This window comes from Callospermophilus lateralis, chromosome 8 (assembly GCF_048772815.1).
Source record: "Callospermophilus lateralis isolate mCalLat2 chromosome 8, mCalLat2.hap1, whole genome shotgun sequence".
In the NCBI taxonomy this organism is placed as follows: domain Eukaryota; kingdom Metazoa; phylum Chordata; class Mammalia; order Rodentia; family Sciuridae; genus Callospermophilus; species Callospermophilus lateralis.
In genome coordinates this window covers 120963600-120983323 of record NC_135312.1, presented here as the reverse complement: position 1 = coordinate 120983323, position 19724 = coordinate 120963600, and the positions used below count along the sequence as shown (strand labels likewise).

The 19724-nt window shown below is 36.6% G+C and overlaps 1 protein-coding gene across 2 annotated transcripts in view; it reads left to right on the top strand.

Annotated features, from left to right (window-relative positions):
- Gab1 (GRB2 associated binding protein 1) overlaps positions 1 to 18571 on the top strand; it is a 115067-nt gene extending 96496 nt beyond the window's left edge. The window contains exons 7-11 of one of the 2 annotated variants that reach the window (XM_076864506.2): positions 5860 to 5949; positions 7552 to 7645; positions 8605 to 8728; positions 13768 to 13890; positions 16596 to 18571. In XM_076864506.2, the coding sequence (XP_076720621.1) occupies positions 5860 to 5949; positions 7552 to 7645; positions 8605 to 8728; positions 13768 to 13890; positions 16596 to 16754 (590 nt within the window). In that variant the 3' untranslated portion in view covers positions 16755 to 18571. The remainder of the gene's footprint in view (positions 1 to 5859; positions 5950 to 7551; positions 7646 to 8604; positions 8729 to 13767; positions 13891 to 16595) is intronic. The other variant, XM_076864507.2, reaches the window with a different exon arrangement.
- The last annotated feature ends 1153 nt before the right edge of the window (positions 18572 to 19724 follow it).

Here is a 19724-nt window from a genome sequence, read left to right as displayed (position 1 = left end):
TCCTGCAACTCTATGACACATAGAAACAAATTCAGGTCTGGGATTGTGGCTCAGTGGTAGAGTGCTTGCCTAGCAAGTATGAGGCACTGGGTTCAATCCTCAGCACCACATGAAAATAAATAAATAAAACAAAGGCATTGCGTTCATCTACAAGTAAAAGTATATTTTTAAAAAAAGAACACAAATTCATTAAAGAGATAAAATTATTGCCGAATATATAGATAGCTGTGTGGTTTTACAGCTGGCCAGGCCAGCACAGTATACATTTATTTATGCTTCTTAATCAGGGGGACCACCTCCTCTTTATGCTTCCTGACCCTTTACTGTAAGATGTACTTAGTGAAAATTTATCAAATAACAAAATTATTTTGTATCCCATATACCTTCAGGTGATAGAGAAAAGAGACAAAAGAAAAATTTGAAGTAGAAATTTTAAGAATAATGTGAAAATTTGATAAAACCAAATCTAGCTTTAGCTTATATTTATTAAGTCATACATTCAAATTTTTTCTTAGCCACTTCAAAATAAGTGCAAGTCATTTTTGTGTCTTATTTATTTATTCATCAATTTATTTGTTTTGCAGAACTGGGAATCAAAACCAGGGGCACTTTACCACTGAGCTGTATCCCAGCCCTGATCGATCAATCGATCGATCTATCTCTTTCTCTATCTCTCTATCTGTCTATCTACCTATTATTTTGAGACAAGTCTCACTAAGTTGCCCAGACTGGCCTCAAACTTGCAATCCCCTGCCTCAGCCTCCTGAGTAGCTGGGATTAGTTACAGTCTTGTACCAATGTGCCCAGCATTTGTGTCATTTTAAATGTTGCATAAAGTAAGAATATTTATCTAAAGTTATAATTTAAATGTGAAGGATTTTTTTTTCTTAAGTTTTCATATTTCAAACAAGGCTAGTTTAATGTGCACTGGTCTGTATATTTGAGCCATGGTGTTAGGTAGTAAGAATACTTAGGGTTAAAGATACATCTGCTAGCCAGGCACAGTGCACATCTGTAATCCCACCGGCTCAGGAGGCTGAGTCAGGAGGTTTGAGAGTTCAAGGCCAGCCTCAGCTACTTAGTGTTGGCCCTAAGCAACTCAGCGAGACCCTGACTGTTAAAAAAATATAAAAAAGGGCTGAGGATGTGGCTCAGTGGTTAAGTCCCCCTCAGTTCAATTCCTGGTGTGGTGGAGCAGCAGGGGGGATATATTTGCTTTCCTGTAGGAGATTTCCTTGATAATGAAAACAAACTTCTCTGTCTTTCTCTCTCCATATATATATATATAAATAAATAAAAGAGCTGGGCCAGAGAGTCAGATTTACCAGGTTATACTCAAAACTGGGAAGCAGATGGCACAATCCAGAGTGCCAGCCTCTCTCAGGGTCAAAGCACGAATAGGAATCTCACCGTGGTCTGTGCTGCTTGCCAAATTGTGCTGCCTTCTTTGTTCAGGCCTAGTCTGGAGAAAGCCAAGTCGTAACTGGCTTGAATTTAAAGGCTGAAGCTCCAGTTTACTCTCAGAATGTGAGAATCAGTGTGGCTCATTTTTGTTTTTGTTTGATTTAGTCGTCTTATGTCTTCTTATCTGTGTTCACCGTTTTCTATAGCAATCAGAAAACATTCAGATTATTTGCACACACAGGAGACAGGCAGAGATGAGACTGCTTACGTACACTTGGACTCTTTTGCCTCCTTTCTTTTCTCGTAAGTCACATCAGGCAGCCGTTGGGGCCTGACTTTTCTGTCCGGAACATAAATGCTGAATTGAGTTAGGAAGGACTTAAAGCTGCCAAAATGCTTAAGTGACACAGGCGTTTCCTGCAACATTCCTGGGTTGTGACTTTGACCTGAAAAATCGGTCTTAAGCTTTTTGTATAGCAGAACATACCTGTAAGTTTTATAAATGCGTGCACTTTTAAAACCTAACTAAAATATTATAGTTTTCTAAACAGCCAACCAAGGAGCCCCTGGGCATGGTGGCACACATCTGTAATCCCCGCTTAATGGGTAAATGAGGCATGAGATCACAGATTTGAGGTTCACCTGGGCAACACAGCAAGACCCTGTCTCAAAATAAAACTTAAGAGAGCGAGGCTACAGCTTAGTGGTAGAGTGCTTGTCCAGCACGTGCAAAGCCCTGGGTTTAATCTCTAGTACCCCCCACCACGCGCACACAGAAAGAAATGAAAATAAGGAATATCCTGGAAAGGGAGTGTCTTTTTAGTACTGTGGCAGGGGAAAAAAGAAAGAAAAGATGAAGCTCCCTGATAATCATGCATCTGCTTCTGCCTTATTTGTGTCTCCTTAGATCACATGACTTCTTTGAAAAGTCCTTATTTCTCATAACATGCGTCCTCACAGTCACTGATATTTCACATGTTTTTCTTGTGACCAATAAGAATATATTAGTCATGAAGGTAAAAAGGCCTTCAGAGAAATGTGATTATGTCTCTATTTAATGTGTACAGTTCTTAAAATGTAGTTGAGAAGACACTGGACACAGCAAACAGTACGAATACAATAGCTGAAGTACGGGTTCCAGACTGGAATAAGAGCACAAACCCTCCATGTGGATTCAAAGGATCCCTGTCCTGGCACTGACAGTCAGCGTCTGGGTGACTCTGCAGGCACCAGCTGCTCGGTGATAACATGAAAATCTGTTTTCCTCCCGTCTTTCTTACCAAGTCTCTGGGAGGGTTTAGTAATTTTTAGAATACCGAGTGCATAAGAAACCCTCGATAATTGCTTGTTATTAATGATGAAGTACAGAGATATTTCTCAAGGCAGTCTTAGAGGATGTATTGTAGCTTGATCTTTGTATAGAAACGAAAGACAATGGATTAGTAAAGCAATGATAGATTGACAGTGAAAGGGAAAAGGACTGAAATTTTAAAGTCGTGCATGAGAAAAAGAGAAGAAAACCGTTTAACCAGAACAGCACACAATTCAGGGGACAAATGGGACATTAAAGACACTTGTGGCTTGTTCTCATGGCACCTTCCATATTCTCCATGATTTCCCTACATTACTTATGTGAATTCTGTGTTGTCTGTAAACTCACTTGGTATCTTGAAATGTAATTCATTAAATAAAACTTGAAAGTACCTAGGTACCATCATGCACTCCTCTCACATGACAGGGCCATTAGTAGCTCTGATGGTTTCTTCTGTTCTTTTCAGTTTGAAGATATTTCTCCTTGTTGGAGAAGACCATTGTCTTTTTTTTTTTTTTTTTTAATCTAATAACATTACTTTCTCTTCCTTTACAAATAGTAGGCTTGTTCCTGCCTTGTTTTTCTTCCCCTAAGTGTAAGTTTTAAAAGAGGCTCCGATGATTTCTCATAGACCTCTGATAATTCTCAATCACAGCCATCAGGCCAGCGTTCATCCAAGCTTAGGTAAAGTTCTCACTGACCTCTATTAGTTACCATTTTGTGCTTCTCATTTTAAAAGTTGATACATTGGCCCAGCATGGTGGCGCACACCTGTAATCCCAGCGGCTTGAGATGCTGAGACAGGAGGATTGCAAGTTCAAAGCCAGCCTCAGCAACGTAGTGAGACCCTTTCTCCAAAGGGCTGGGGATGTGGCTTAGGGAGTAACCACCCCTGGGTTCAACCCCCCAGTTCCAAAATAAAAGTTTGACATATTGGCAGATCTTCAGCATTTTGAGACCAAATACAGATGGACTCTCAAAATACAGCCCTGAGGTTTTACATCTAAGGATCCAAGAAAGGATGCCATTGCTAGTGCTGTTGGAGGTGAAAAGTGGCATGGTTGGGAGGAGAAAGGACAGTTGGGCGTGACTTAACAGGCAGCTGATATATGGACTAAAGAAAATGTGGGAAACCACAGATAGATAGACACAGCAGTCATTCGACCTTGATTATTTAACCACACACACAGGAAGCCAAGAGTGCTAAGTTGAGAAATGGCACAGTGACCACTGGGAGCTAACCACAGCAAAGGAAATCAGGAGGAGGCTGAGAAACTGAGGAAAATGGGTTTTTTTTGAAGAGGAGGAGTGAGGACAGCTAGTGGGTAGACACCAGCCAACCAAAAGTAATTCTAAAGTTACTTTGTAATTATTAAATATCACATCATCCATGTCAACTGAGACATTCAAGGACGTGTAGCACCCAGAGCCATATCCACATATTCCAAGTAACATCAGCTTACATACAAGTGTGTGATGAGCACGCCTCTGCTTTTCTCTAGTTGAGTTGCCTAGCTTGTGACTTTGCAATCTGGGGTGCTAGAAGATCTCCGGCTGAACTGGAGAGTTGACAGGTGTTCAAACTCTGTTTCCTAAGGCTCTCTTGTTTTTCTTCTCCTAAGCATAGGTTTTAAACAAGGGTCCTGGTTATTTTTCATATACCTCTGATAACTCTCTGTATCTTTAAAAGGGACAGAGGTGAAGGCAGTTGTGGTCACAGTACAAGAACACCTCCCTAGGAGGTGGCAGGCTGGCAGGAGCCTGCTATGACCTGAGCAGGTCACTTAACCTCTTTGGTTCTCCAGGGAAATCACGGTTTTTTCCTAAACTTACCTTCTGCCTCTTGCTCTTTTTGAAGGGCAGCGTGCTGTGGGAGTTTAAAGAGCGGACATCTTTTAGAAAAAATGTCTTATCATTTTGTAGGCCCAGGTTAACATGAGGGGTTAGGGAGTATATCTTGCCCAAAATATGATTACTCACATTATAAACTACACCTGCCTCATTTCTGAATAAACTCAATGTGTTAATTATTTAACTTAGAAAATGGGTAAAGAACTGTCATTTTAGCCTGAATCTTTTGAGGTACTGGGATTGAACCCAGGACCTTATATGCATGCCAGGCAAGAGCTCTACCACTGAGCTACATTCCCAGCCACCACCTGAATCATATCTTAAGAAACTTTTTGATTTCAGTAGATGAGGTGCTACATATCAACCTCTGACCAGCAAATTCTAACTTACCATCTAGTAGATGTCACCTCAACTTTGTAAATTCTAAGAATAAATGAAATTTGGTACCACTGAGAACTGGGTAACTTAAATTACTGATCCCATGATTTTGCGACTCTGGCATCCAGACTTCTAATGGGGAAAGGTGTGAAACCAACAGCTGTGAACAGGGTACTTTTCACGAGGTTTTTTGACAATTCTTATAGGTGACAGAGAAAATGACAGGAAAATGATGGCAACTGCATTTCTGCTTTCCAGTACATTGTGCTGAAGCTGGACAATCACCAGTGCCAGAATGTAAACATCTCCTCCTTGGAAGATGAAGTCACTGGGCAGTTACTATGTATCCAAGGGACACAGACCAATGTTGGTCTTAGGTTAGCAAATATTGTAGTGGCCGCCTGCTTCTGTACAAGGTCCTAGTCAGGAGGTGCAGGAATGGTCAGATTTGGGTTTTAAACCTTCTGTACCAAATGAAAAAAGTAGTATCGTAGGGAAGCAGGCCTTCATACTTTCTCATGAACACCAAACTTCACAAATCTGACTGAGGGATTTCGTCATGTTTTATTGGATCCAGTTTTCTAAGTCATGTTAGAAGAAAAACTAACAGGGCATGTGTTTTTCCTCACTCCCCTTAAATAGCGATAACAACCCGGCTGGTTTCCCGCTAAAATACTGCCACCCCTTATAACCCTTGACTCCTTACCTTGTCGCATGTGCCTTCCTTCTTCCCCTTGTGCTGAGCATGAACGATGTGTAGCAAGGTTGGAATATTTTCCACAAACAATTTATGCCTTGGAGATACAACATTTCTGCATAGGGCTCTGCTGCCTTTTTTTTTTTTTTTTAACAGAACCCTTTTTTCCAGTTTAAAAATAACATTATATTAAGAGAGTCTTCTTTCTACCAATTAGGTCAAAGTCCTAAAATTTTAAGACCCAAACCCCATGGTTTAGAGCGAACTGATTCACAAACCATAGGTGACTTTGCTACAAGAAGAAAGGGTATGTACTTTAGCACCGCATGCTCTCTGGGGCGCTGGGAATTTTATTATTTCATGTTTTGATTTTTTTTTCTTAAAAAAGAGGAGTCTTAAATACTACTGCTGTTGTAAATAAAGCTTCCCAAAGCATGTTATTTCTAAAGTGAATGCTTTTCATAATGCACTGATTCTACTTAGCCATTAACAGCAGCATGTTAGATATCAGATAATATATGATATTCAGTCTTGTCTTGTGGCATTATTCTTTTAATGTTTTACGCAATGAAACATTGTTTTCCTTAAGCTTGTGAACTGCTTGTGATTTCTAGTTATCTTACACACACACACACACACACACACACACACATTTTATTTCCAGGTATTTAATTATGCCATTACTTAGATAAATTACTGTTAGCCTTTGGGTGTCAAAAGAATAAAACACTAAGAATTATAAAATACATTCAGTCAGCATAAATCTGTACATGTCTAATGTAGACAAGCAAAACTGTTTTAACTCAAATTTAGTAAATCAACCTGCATTATATTTGAGTTAACAAAAATACCTATGGGCCCCAGGGAGTCTATATAGTCTTTTGAAATGACTACCTATTTTGTAGTTTGATGGTAACTGTAACCTAATTGATTAAAATTTCACATACATCAATAAAGACTAAGGAAACATGGCAAAGTGAACGTTTTTCTTGCAAGTGGCAAGATGAAACATGATTGAAATATTTATTCAATGCATCTGAGCAGTATTCTATAATATAATTAATATTTAAAAATGGTATTTTCATTTTTCTGCTTACTCTGTACCTTTCTGAAAAAACATTTCAGTCTTGACTTTAAGGAAAGGGCCCAAAACTCTGGTACAAATTAGTTCTAATAACTGTTTACTGCAATAATGAGGTAAATAAGTAAAGGCCTCTAATAAATAAAGCTAAAAATAAGCATTACTTAATTTCACTTAATTTGGTAAAGGATTCATTGGTTAAATTAAGCTAAAAGTTTGGAGTGATTGTTTAAAATAATTATGGCCCTAAAGCAGAATTTGAGTCCAAAGATATAATTTACTCTGTTTCCAGATGGTGTGTGAATTGATTTAAAAGATTTGATAATTAATCCTTTTGGTTTTAGCAAAATTGTTTTCTGGATTTTACTAAATTTTTGGTTTTAATACTCCCTATGCATCATTTTACCTGTTTAGTTGTGTAACTGATGCTTCAGTATTGAAAAATAGTGACATTTTTATGTAGATGATTACTTTTCTATATTGAGGATGAAATTAGTAAAAGAATGAGTGAATGAAATAATGAAAAGTATAAATCAAGCAACTATAAAGGAATTGAGTCACATTACTTTTTCTTGTTCACATTTAGATTACACTCACAAAACATTAAATTAAGAAGCAACATGCATGATGGAGCTTAAAACAATCATGAAACATTTTTTTCTAAGCATTGAGCTGTGTCACATCATGTAATATCCATGAACTTTGTTTCATGTGTGAAGCTAGCTGGTCTCAGGTATATTCTATTATATAAAAATTGAGAGGCAGAGGATCTTGTTTGCTTCCCAAAGTTGTATACACCCAATTCCTCCCTTCTCCCTTTCTTTTCAGCCAAGCCTGCACCTTTAGAAATAAAACCTTTGCCAGAATGGGAAGAATTACAAGCCCCAGTTAGATCTCCCATCACAAGGAGTTTTGCTCGAGAGTAAGTACTTTATTTAAAATACATAGTGTAAGGGCTGAGGTTGTGGGTCAGTAGTAAAGCACTTGCCCTAGCATGTGTGAGGCACTGGATTCAATCCTCAGCACCACATTAAAAACAACTAAGTAAAATAAAGGTATTGTGCCCATCTACAACTAAAATATATTTTAAAAAATACATTGTATAACACACTATCTAGAATTTTCATTATTAAGAAATTTATCTAGACCTTTTGAGGACTCTGTGTAGTCAAAACTATTTTCATTAAGATACCAAGATGTCATTTGCCTTTTCCATTCTTTGTGTGCAGTGGAACTTTCCAGATCATGTGAGTTCTCATGATATGTCATGATATCAATGTGACAATTAATGTGCATTTGTATACTCTTGTATTTTAAAAATATTTCTATTTTCATTTCTGATATGATAAATATCAATAGAATAATTCATATTAAGTTGAGGTTCTTAATATTTTTAAGAGTATCAAGGATTCATGGGACCAAACATATCTGAGAACTACTGATCTGGGAAATATAGTAGTTTCTTAGAGGATTACTTAATTGAGATTTATTTACATATACATATGGGGAAATGAGAATAATTTTACAAACTTAGGAACGTGCATTTGTGTTATATGTATACCTAGAGGAAGTTTTTTTAAAAAATAGAAATTCTTAAATCTTTTTATATTGATATGAAAGTTTTTACTTCTCTACACATCACTAGTAATAACTTATCTTTTGTTTGTATTACACAATATAATTTGACGTCCAAATCTCCTTTTATAATACATCTGTGTTAGTTGCATTTTAATGTGTATAATAAATTCTGTTGTAATTAATGTGTACAATCAATGTAAATGAATATTTCAGAAGGCATGCACACCTTCATTTTTATTTGGGGGAGTGATTTCAGAAGTTTTCATCAAGGTTTACATATATGATGATAATTTCTGTGATTAGCTCCTCTAGGTTTCCCTTGTCTCCACGGCCGGATTCAGTGCACAGCACAACGTCAAGCAGTGACTCACATGACAGCGAGGAGAATTATGTGCCCATGAACCCCAACCTGTCCAGCGAAGATCCAGTATGTAAACTCTTTGCCTGATCCTCTCCTTTCCTAAGCAGTGTTTTGCTCTAATTTTCCTTCAGTCTATAAACTTTACCCTCATGTCTCTTTCTTCCAGTACTTAAGGGAACACAACCAAAGACAACTTGGATAAAATCTAAAACCAGTAAAGAGTCAAAATTTAATATAACTGTAAATCATTGAAAAAAAAAAGTTTCTGTTAAATCAGCTTTCTATTACTATAACAAATACTTTTTAAACTAATGAACTTATAAAGAGAAAAAGTTCATTTGAGGTCACAGTTTTAGAGGTTGCAATCCAGGATTAGTTGGCTCTGTTTCTTTGGCCTTTTGTAGTACATCTTGGCAAGAGCAAGTGACAGAGCCACTCACTCACCTCATGACCAGAAAACAAGAGAGAATAAGAAGGGAGACCAGGATCTCAATCCCTTCAAAGGCATGCCCATGAAGACCTCAAGAAATATAGTAGTTTCTTAGGGGGTTACTTAGTTGAGTTTTATTTAAATACAAATAAATCATAAGAATCATTTTACAAACTTAGGAACACGTGTTTGTGTTATATGTATACATAGAGGAAGGTTTTTTTTAAAAAAAAATAGGAATTCTTAAATTTTATAATATTTATATGAAAGTCTTGTACTTCTCTACGCATCATTAAGCCCTGTAAGCCCTGCCTCTTCAAAGTTCCACCACATTCCAGTAGGACTACAATAAGGACCAAGCCTTTAACATATGGGCTTTTGGGGGTGCATTTCCTGATCCATCTATAGCGGTTTTCTAGAAGTACTTCATTTAAGATGTGCTCAGTGTTTGATACTCTTCAGAAAAATATACTGGAAGTATTTGATAACATCTTTCTCCAGGCCCAAATAATGACATTCTTGTGGTGAGAAGGTCTTATACGGGAGATTCTTGATAATCTTTCGAGAATATACCCTTGGGCTTAAAGATTAAAGAAGACCTGTTATAAACATAATATTTTTAAGGTTGGCTGTATTGCCACAAGGCATGAGAACTTTATCATAGCAGCAAATGTTTTGTTTCTCAGAAATCTAAAAAATACTTTAGATGTTTCAGAATAAAAACCAATTTTAATTTTTAAAAATAAATCTCTTTTGCTTATTCTCTTATTGTATCTTATTATATAGAGTTTCTACTAGACCTATTTAGTATCTACTAACCTGTTTAACAGTGACTTAAGAAAGAAGTTTCTTTCTTCCTCATGCAAAAATCCAGAGAGTCAGTTGAGAGCTGTCAGGGCTGAGAGCTGTCAGCTCTAGAATCTTTTGGGATTCGGCCTCTTTAGCTCTGCAAGGTGGTGCCCTCTGCGTGTAGCTCACATGCTCATGGAGTAAGGTCATGTTCCAGCCAGCAGATTGACACACAGACTACAGGGTAGGATGGGGGGCAAAGGGAACAGGAGCAAAGGATTCAATCCAGCAGCTCATAAAAAAGGTTCCTGAAAATGGCCACAGACAAACCAGAAATCAGAACTACGGCCATTTTCAGACACAAAAGGGTCTGGGAAACAGCCTTTTTTCAAAGGGACATTGGACTCACATAAAAGTTCCATCATGGAGCTGTGCGCGGCGGCACATACCTGTAATCCCAGCGACTTGGGAGGCTGAGATAGGAAGATCGTGAGTTCAAAGCCAGCCTCAGCAACAATGAGGCGCTAAGCAACTCAGCGAGACTCTGTCTCTAAATAAAATACAAAATAGGGCTGGGGATGTGGCTCAGTGGTCAAGTGCCCCTGAGTTCAATCCCTGGTACCAAAAAAAAATAAGGCCCCATCATGGGAGAAGGGAGAGCAGTTGGAGAACAACAGGATAAGCAAATATTGAATATCAAATTTTTGAGTCACATTTTGGAGGTCTTATTTTCTTTCTTTGTTGTAAGCTCAGTTCATTCAATGAATTTGTCTTTCATTCTGCATAGACTTTAAGCAAAATAGGTCCCTCAGACACGTATGTCAGCGATCATAATGAAATGTTATGGAAAGCTCAATTTGGTGCTATACTGCTTAACTTTAAAAATTAATAAATTTATGAAATACTCAAAAATAATGTATAATATTTAAGTCAACATTGAATTTGACTGTAACTAATTAGACCAATAATGATTTTAGAGGTTACTCAAGGCAGAAAAATTTTTACTGACTCTTAGTTTTTGAATTCAATTTTTTTTTTTTTACTTGTTGAGTAGGTCTATCATTTTTTTTTTATTAATTTAATTTGTTTTCTCACTATAGTGAATAGACTCAAGTAAGAGAAGCAGTAATACTTCATCAGAGTAGATACTGTCATCCAACTTTCATCTTTAGGTAGTTGAACCAATTTTTTTTTTCTAATTGCAAAATAATAATTAAGTATTTTCTGAGCTAGAGGAGATTTTTATACTTTTGCTCAAAATAGTAAGTAACCATAAAAATCTTAGGAAGACAATGTAAAAGTCTGAAAGTAAAATTTAGGTGAAGGTAAAAGACCAGAAAAAAGACCATTGTAGTCAGAAGTCAAAGGAAGTAAAAATATGTATTTTTGTACCTATGACATTAAACCAGAAAACCACATTTATTTGCCAGGAGGGATGTCTAAATAATCACTGATGGATTGCTGAAGAACTTTGGTCCTAAGTGTTAGAAATGACCAAAAATGACCCAGGTAGAAATATCTGCCTACCATGTGCAGTAAGTAGAAAAGTCAACTGAGCCATGAGTGCCAACTACAAGGCCTCCTTGTAGTACATGTAACTCTTCCTTAGATAATTATGTGATCATTGTAACAATATTGGGAACTTAGTGTACTAATGAAACATGGAAGTTCACTAGATCTAATGCATGCTGATGAAGTCAGAAATAAACTAATCTTAAAGTTCTAAGTTGAGACAGGATCAGACCATATCTGGTTTATTCATACAATGAAGACCAAATTCTTGAAATTGACATTTTACAGCTCATTTCCTAGGAGATTATGTCTGTCATAGGCAGTGAAACAGTGAATTGGTGATGCTGTCCACTAATTTGTATGAGGATCAATGTCAAACATTTGAACCCTTAATTTAATACCTGAAATTTAAGTGATGGTACACTATTACTAAAGACATAAATTGTTACATAATAACAACATACATATCCTAAATGATCTTACATGTTTTTTGAAGAATTTTAGAAAAATCTAGCATTACTGTTTTGTTATTTAATTTACAGAACACGATAATTCCCACAATTTTCACAGTTCCTCAAAAAACTATTTTGGAAACACAGTGGGTGAAAGGGTAGAACACAGAGGGAGGCTGTTCCCTGTTGAAACTGGATCAAGAACAAATAGACTTCCTCATCCACACACAGATTTTAACAATACTTAAACATTTCCAGTTTTAGTAATCACTAGACATAAAACTTAACTAGCACTTCTGAGAAGTTCTCTTTGGGGACAACTTATTGGGGTTAAATGAGCAGGTCATTGAATTTATGGATTCCCTTTATATCTTTATAACACTGTGAACACTTCTAGGCGTTTCCAGGCAGGGAAACATGGGATGTGGGTTGTTACCCATCACCTTTGAACCTGGAATATTGCTTACCCTCCCAGCTGATTGGTTGTGAGAGTAAAATATGGCCTTATGCAGGGGGAAAAAATGACACTGATTTCACCTTCTTCATGAATTAGTAAAATGGGGGGTATTGTCTTTAGCAATTCAGCTTGAGCAAAATTTTCTTATATTTTTCAACCCTACATGTTAATTTCAATATTTTATTTGCAGTTGTTGAGAAATTTGGTTTAAAATTCTTTTTCTTTAAATAGGGTCATTGCATTCACCTGTGCAGTTGCTTGCTTCACTCTTACACCCCGCCACATGAAATCCAGGCCACGTGGGGCCCCTCATCAGGCTGTGGGCACTTGCACAGAGTGTCACTTCAGAGGAAGGAGCACCTTTTTCTGATTTATAAAAGGATTTATACTGCCTGTCAGTGTCCCCACTACCACATGAGGGAATAAACTGAGTATTTTTCTAGCAAATGTTCTTTCCTTTAAACACAACTCTCTACTTTAACTATGGGTCATGGGAGACAGGGGTGAATCAGCAACTCAAAGAGTCAACGGAACCAGATTCATGCACAAGTCCCTAATGAGCATGCGGTCTTCCTTGTGAGGCAGCATTTCTAGATGGGGGAACGGCGGTGTGCATGGTGGCAAGTCACTTTGGCGCACACTTAGGATACAGAAGAGAGAGAACGTAGGGACGTAAGTGCATTTTGCCCTCCTTCTATTTAGCATTGGTTCAAGTTCCTGCTAACCTGATCCATTTTTATTTTTCTCAAGCCTCTAGCTTTTTGGTTCTTGTTTATTGCTATCCTCTATCTTCCTATTTTCTTTATTTTACTTTAGAGAGTAGTCCTATTGTATACTTCCTTTTAGAAAGGAAGAGATCAAACTAAGGAAAGACAGGAAATTAATTGGTTAAAAGAAATCCAGATGATTAAAATAAAATAGACTTTGGAATCATTATCTATAACCTTGAGATAATATACTTAACTCAAAACTAATGTTTTTTGCATGAAAGCCTTTAAATTAACTATAGAAGCTTTCTTTTAAATTTAATTTGAAAGCTGTGGGTATAAGGAGCCTATGCTATAAAAATGTAATTGAGTACAATATAATTTTAATAATGTTCAGATTGAACTTTTATGGCCAGCTGTGGTTTGATTTCCCCAGTCTAAGTTTAACCAAATTTAACTTCTGAAACTCTGAGTTTTAATACATTTAAAATATTACTTATTTTCATTCAATCCTAAGAATTTATTTAATTTTCTAAGCAGACATTTTTTCTAGCCATGTTCTTTTGAAAAGCAAGTACAAGGTGAATGGTATTTATCAGTGGTGGTGGCTCACATGTGTATTCCTAGCTACTCAGGAGGCTGAGGCAGGAGGATCTCTTGAGCCCAAGACTTTTAAGACCCCCCAACTCAAATGAAAAAGGATGAACAGTGTGTTTCATGAATGTTTGACAGCTGGTGTTGTTGTGGTTCACTTTCAGAATCTTTTTGGCAGTAATAGCCTTGATGGAGGAAGCAGTCCTATGATCAAGCCCAAAGGAGACAAGCAGGTGGAGTACCTTGATCTAGATTTAGATTCTGGGAAGTCCACACCACCACGGAAGGTGAGTGAAACCTCATTACACAAATGTAGTTAGCGTGCACTTTAAACGAGCATTGTCTCCTTGAGGAAACCTTTATTATGTTTAATTTAAATTTAATGAAGTCTATTACTTAATGCACTTTTGAAAACTGCAACAAAATGGCGGAGTCTGAGTCAGGCACAGTGGCACACGCCTGTAATCCAGAGACCCGGGAGGCTGGATCAGGAGGATCACAAGTTCAAGACTAGCTCAGAAACTTAGAGAGACTTTGTCTCAAAGAATAAAAGGGGCAGGGAAATGTGGCTCAGTAGTGGAGCACCCCTGGGTTCAATCCCTAGTATTCCGCCCCCCCTCAAAAAAAAAAAAAAAAGAAAGAAAGAAAAAATTATGGAGACTGATAAAGCAACTTTCTCCTTTCTGATGGTATGGCGGTTAGACATTTTCTGTTCTTACCACTGAAATGATTGCTTAACAGATTCTTAAGGTAAACAATATCTTCATTCTTTTTAAGAAAGTTATCTCAAATTATGTGTTCTTTCTGTCCAAACTTTCAGTTTTTTTCTTTTGTTAAGCCCACAATTAGTAGTGTTAGTAGGAATGCATTTTGTAAACAGCATTGACTTACATCTTCCTACCTGCTTACCAACTTCTTTGTCTATCATTCTTTTTGTATCTTTGACTCTCCTTCTTGTAATTATTTTTCTTCCTTCTGAAATGTAGCCTTTAGAAGTTTCTTTAGTGGAGCTCTGTGGGTGGTAAATCCTTTCCACTTTTTGTTTGTTTGTTTTATGTGATGTCTTGATTTTGCTTTATCTTGGAAAACAAGACAGGTGCAGCCGACAGCTCTTGACTGACAGTAACTTTCTCACCAAGTAGAAGTCACTGTTCCCCCTTCACCTTGCTTCTGTCCCTTGTGTTGGAAAGTGTGTTGTAGTCCAATGGCCGTTCCTATGCAGGTCACCTATCCTTTCTGTCTGGCTGATTTTAAGCTCTTTCTTCTGTTTGTGTCATTTTGCAGTTTCCCAACAATGTCTAGACATGAATTGCTTTTTATTTGTCCTGCTTAATAGAAGTTGTGCTGCTATTTCATTTTCTGGGTTTGCAGTTTTTTCTCAACTCTGGAAAAATGTCAGTCATTCTTTTTACTGTTTATTCTCTCCTCTGACATTTCTGATTAGACATGTTAGGATGTCTGTATTTTCTGGATCTCTTACCATTCTTTTATAATTTCTGCTTGTCATCTCTCTGTGCCTAATCTCTCTGTGCTTAAAGATGTTTCTTTACATCTTTCACCAAGTTCACTAATTCTCTATTCTTCCTATTTGTTTGATTTTCAATTATTTTATATTTCATTTCTAAAGTACAGTTTGCTGATTTTAACAACTTCAGATTTCTTATTTGTTTTATTACTTTTATATTTATGCTTTAGTTTCTTTAAACATTTTATACGTAAATGTTTTATGCTGTCGATGCAGTAACTTTGATAGTCTGAAGTCCTTGGAGGTTTAAATTTGTGTTTATTGTTTCTGCTTTTTTTTTTTTTTTGGTACTAGGGATTAAACCCAGGGGCACTTAACCACTAATCATATCCCCAGCCCTTTTTTTATTTTATTTAGAGACAGTGCCCCACTGAGTTGCTTAGGGCCTTGTTAAGTTGCTGAGTCTGACTGAACTCTCAATCCTCTTGCCTCAGCCTCCTGAGCTGCTGGGATTACAGGCATGCGCAACTGCGCCCAGCTGCTAACTCATTCTTTTTGACTTGTGTATTTGTACATTATCTAATTGCAAATCCTGAGGACCTAAATTTCCTCCAGAAGAGATTTGTATTACCTTTTTTGTTTAAATTTATTTTTATTTTTATTTTTTTTTTATTGTTGGTTGTTCAAAACATTACATAGTTCTTGATATATCATATTTCACACTTTGATTCAAGTGGGTATTACCTTTTGCTAGGAACCAGGAGCTACTACTACCATAGTTTAGTTCCCTCCGGGGACCACAGCCTTAGGTTCAGCATGACCTCCTTCCCCCAGCCTCCTGGTGGCTCTGCTAGATTGACATCCATCCTGAAGACAAGGTTTCTTTCCATGCCTTAACCTCTCCCTCCATTTTTCTTATAATTAGCTGTTTTCTTTCTAGTGAGCCCAGCAATGCATTAATAATTACATTTAAGTTATCTAGTATCCGGCTGGATTTGGAGAGTCAAAGATCATCAGCCCATGTAATTGATTGTTCTTGAACTATTGCTTTGCAAAAATCAACAATGAAACAAAACAAACAAAAAACCCACACATTTCTTAGCTCTGAAAGTAAACACTGGATTTCAAAAAAAAAAAAAAAAAAAAAAGTCAAGTTAAAGGGAGAACCAATCTGCATATGTTAAGATGAACTATGATACGGCAAAATACATTTTTACTGCCATGTATAACTAAAGAGAACAAATAAAAAATTTTTTAAAAAGATGAACTAGGTATTTTCTGTCCCTGTTTCCTATGAATAACATCTCTGATAGGAGTGTTAGTGTGAATTCTTTTATAATTTTAAGTTAAAGAGAAAATGATGTTTAGTTAGGAGAGAGACAGCATTGTTACACTGAGGTAGCTAATGGTATTTCTTTGTGAGCCAATGACATTTCAAGAATAGTATGTCCATTTTAAGACTGAATTTCACTCAGTCCCACTTTACTTTTTTAATATACAATTTTTGTTTTTTTCTTTGCATTTTAGCAAAAGAGCAGTGGCTCAGGAAGCAGTGTGGCGGATGAGAGAGTGGATTATGTCGTGGTTGACCAGCAGAAGACCCTGGCTCTGAAGAGTACCCGGGAGGCCTGGACAGATGGAAGACAGTCCACGGAATCAGAAACACCAACCAAGGGTGTGAAATGAACATATCACCTTGCCATTTCTGAACAAAAGAGAACCGAATGTAAAGAGAAATCCTGTTTGAAGAGGACGTGACACTTAAATGCTAACTAGATCCTCAAGTGAACAGAGTTGAAGTCAAGGGACCCGTCACACATGATCAAGCAGTTGGGATTGGAAATGGTGCTTTGTGGTATCTGAACAATTTGTAACATGTAAATAATGTGGAAAAATAGTCTCATTTAGCTCCCAGAGAAACATTGGTCCCGTAGTTAACACATTTGTAGTATTACTGTATTTATGCACTTTTTCATTTAAAACATTGGTTTGGGTCTTCTCGATGAACCTTAGTGGAATTCCTTTGGGAGTTCTTGTTTTTTTTTTTTTTTTTTTTTTCCACATTACTCTCTATAACAATACTAAGTTAACTAAGCTACTTTTAGATCTGGAAACTGCTGTTGAAACTACAGTCTAACAACGTGAAAATGAGAAGTAGGATCCCAAATTAGCTTTCTACCTGACATTACAGGTGGTAACCATTAGCTTGAACTACCAAGTCCTCCACTGCCTTTCAGTATGCTGAGGATAATGTATATATTGGTGTCAGGACCTAGTTCTCTGGTTCATGTACATTTAGTTTTTAATGGAGGGACTTTGTTGTATTTTGTTAATGACAGTGTTTTTGGTTCATTGAGTGAAGATTCTGCCGGGTGGGATCTTGCACCTTTGAAAGATGGAATATAAATTACACTATCAAGTAACCCTGAAAATCATTGACAGCGTGCAGTGATGACATGCTCTTACGCTTGTTAACATGTATTGAGCATTACTTGCAAAAGGTAGATAATATAATTAATCAGGTACGTACCGGGCACTGAAGTGCTAATACACTGATCAGGTTTAGACAATGAGCTTTAGTTGTGTTGTTCTTCATCCTAATATTGGTTTCCAGTGTGGAGTTAAGGAAACAGTTGACATTCACTGTTAGTAATAGCAACATACTGTGATTCTTAATTAGACAGTAATTGAGATTTATTACTCTTCAGAATGAAATTCTATCTTTTGACACCATAGTGCCCTTTCTATGATTTTACTTTACTTAATATTCTTCTTGGCCTTATATTTAAATTCCTATGCAATTAATGTTTTATATCTTCATTTAAAAAAAATAGATGTTATATTAGTGATTCTCATGTAGCGCCTGTTGTTTTTCCAGTAAAAGAATTTAGGATTTTGTACTGTGATTTTCTTCACTGCCCCAGTTCGTGAAATATCAGAGCCTTGCTGTAATGTGAAGTCTTCTACCCACGGACCCCTTCCAACCAGATTTCCAAAACCACCAGAGGAATGGCATAATTCTGTCTCACCTATAACATGGTCCTGTATCACGGATGTCAAGACCACAAACTGTAGTGAGGCTACAGTTATATTCATCTTTCTTGGCTTTGCAATACACTTTAGAAAGCAGATATAGTTGTTTGGGGTTCTTTTTTATTACCTAAGTCACGGACAGTCTCTTATGTATTGATTTCAGACTTACAGCTTTTTGGGGGGCATAGAAATGGGGTGCCCACCACTGAGGCACAACCCACTCCATTCAGACCTCTCACTGTTGCCTGAGTACACAGATGTGCCCTGATTTCTGGCCCTTTGGCCCTAGTACTGTGCCTGATCCATGTGCTGGGTTAACTTCCCCAGTCCACAAACTATGTGCTAATTATAAGATGAATTGTAGACTAGTAACATGTGATGCTTTTAAATGTTTGCTTTATTTTAAACAAAAACTAAAACCCAGAACTGAATTTTGAGGTGGATTTTTAAATAAAAAAAGATCTGTTTGATTTTGGTGTGCAAGCTGTTTTATAATAAAACCACAAAATAAAAATCTAAAATTATTGAAATGTGCCTAAACTGTCAAAAGACACAACACAGTTGATGTGTAAAGGTACACCATTGACATTTTACCTGGAGGAGGAACGTATTTTGAAGTTTAAAACCCAATAACAAATAAATAAATTCAGAAATAAAAATCTTTCCTTAAACCTGCCTATCTGGAGGGTCCAAAGCCATTATGAATGTTTTCAGTGTAGTTTCTCAACTTTTTTTACAAGTTACTCACCATTTTTGTAGATCTACAACACTCTGTTTTTTAGAATTCTTACCATTATGCTGAAGAATGGAGGGTCTGGGGGATGTAGCTCAATAGTAGATCATGTACTTATTAGCATATCTGAGGCCCTGATTCAATCTACAGCACCAAAAAAAGTAAGAGAATTGAAGTTATTATAAAGGTAGTTTGCTTTAAAAAACTAAATCACATTAAATTCTGTGTTAACAAATTAAAAGATGGTTTCTTTATAGAACATTGCTTTTCAAACATTTTTCAGGACTAGAATATTTTTAAATTTTTAATGAATTATTTCAATACATACAGCCCCCAAGGTTGATTTTATCCGTATAAATGTTTTTCAAGTTTCTGCTTATGTTAACTTGTTAGTTCATTACTATGAAAAATAATATTTCTGAATAACACAAATGTGGAGTTATGGTGGAGAAAATCTTAGCGGTTTGTGTGCTATCAATAAAACACTAATATAAGTGCTTATAATAACAGTCCAAACACACATCTCTAGAGGAGTCTTTAATTAGAGATAGCTGAAATTATCTTCCAAAGACTATATAAAGATATAAATTATCTTGGTAGTAGAAGTTAACACATAAGCAGTCTCCAGTGTGGTAAAATAAGGTATGTGTTAGGATGTGTGGTTTTAGTAAGTTTTTAAATACGCACTTAAACTAAATTGAATGATATCCTTTTAACGCACCCATAAATCACCTCCAAGAAGCCAGATTTCAGGGAGGCATGGGATGAAAACCACTCATTACCCATGTGATGTTAGAGATCAGAAATCTTTCCCCCACATTTGATGTTTCATATCTTGTATTCCTTATTTGACAAAATTTTAAGGTTTTTTAAATTTTATTTATTGATTG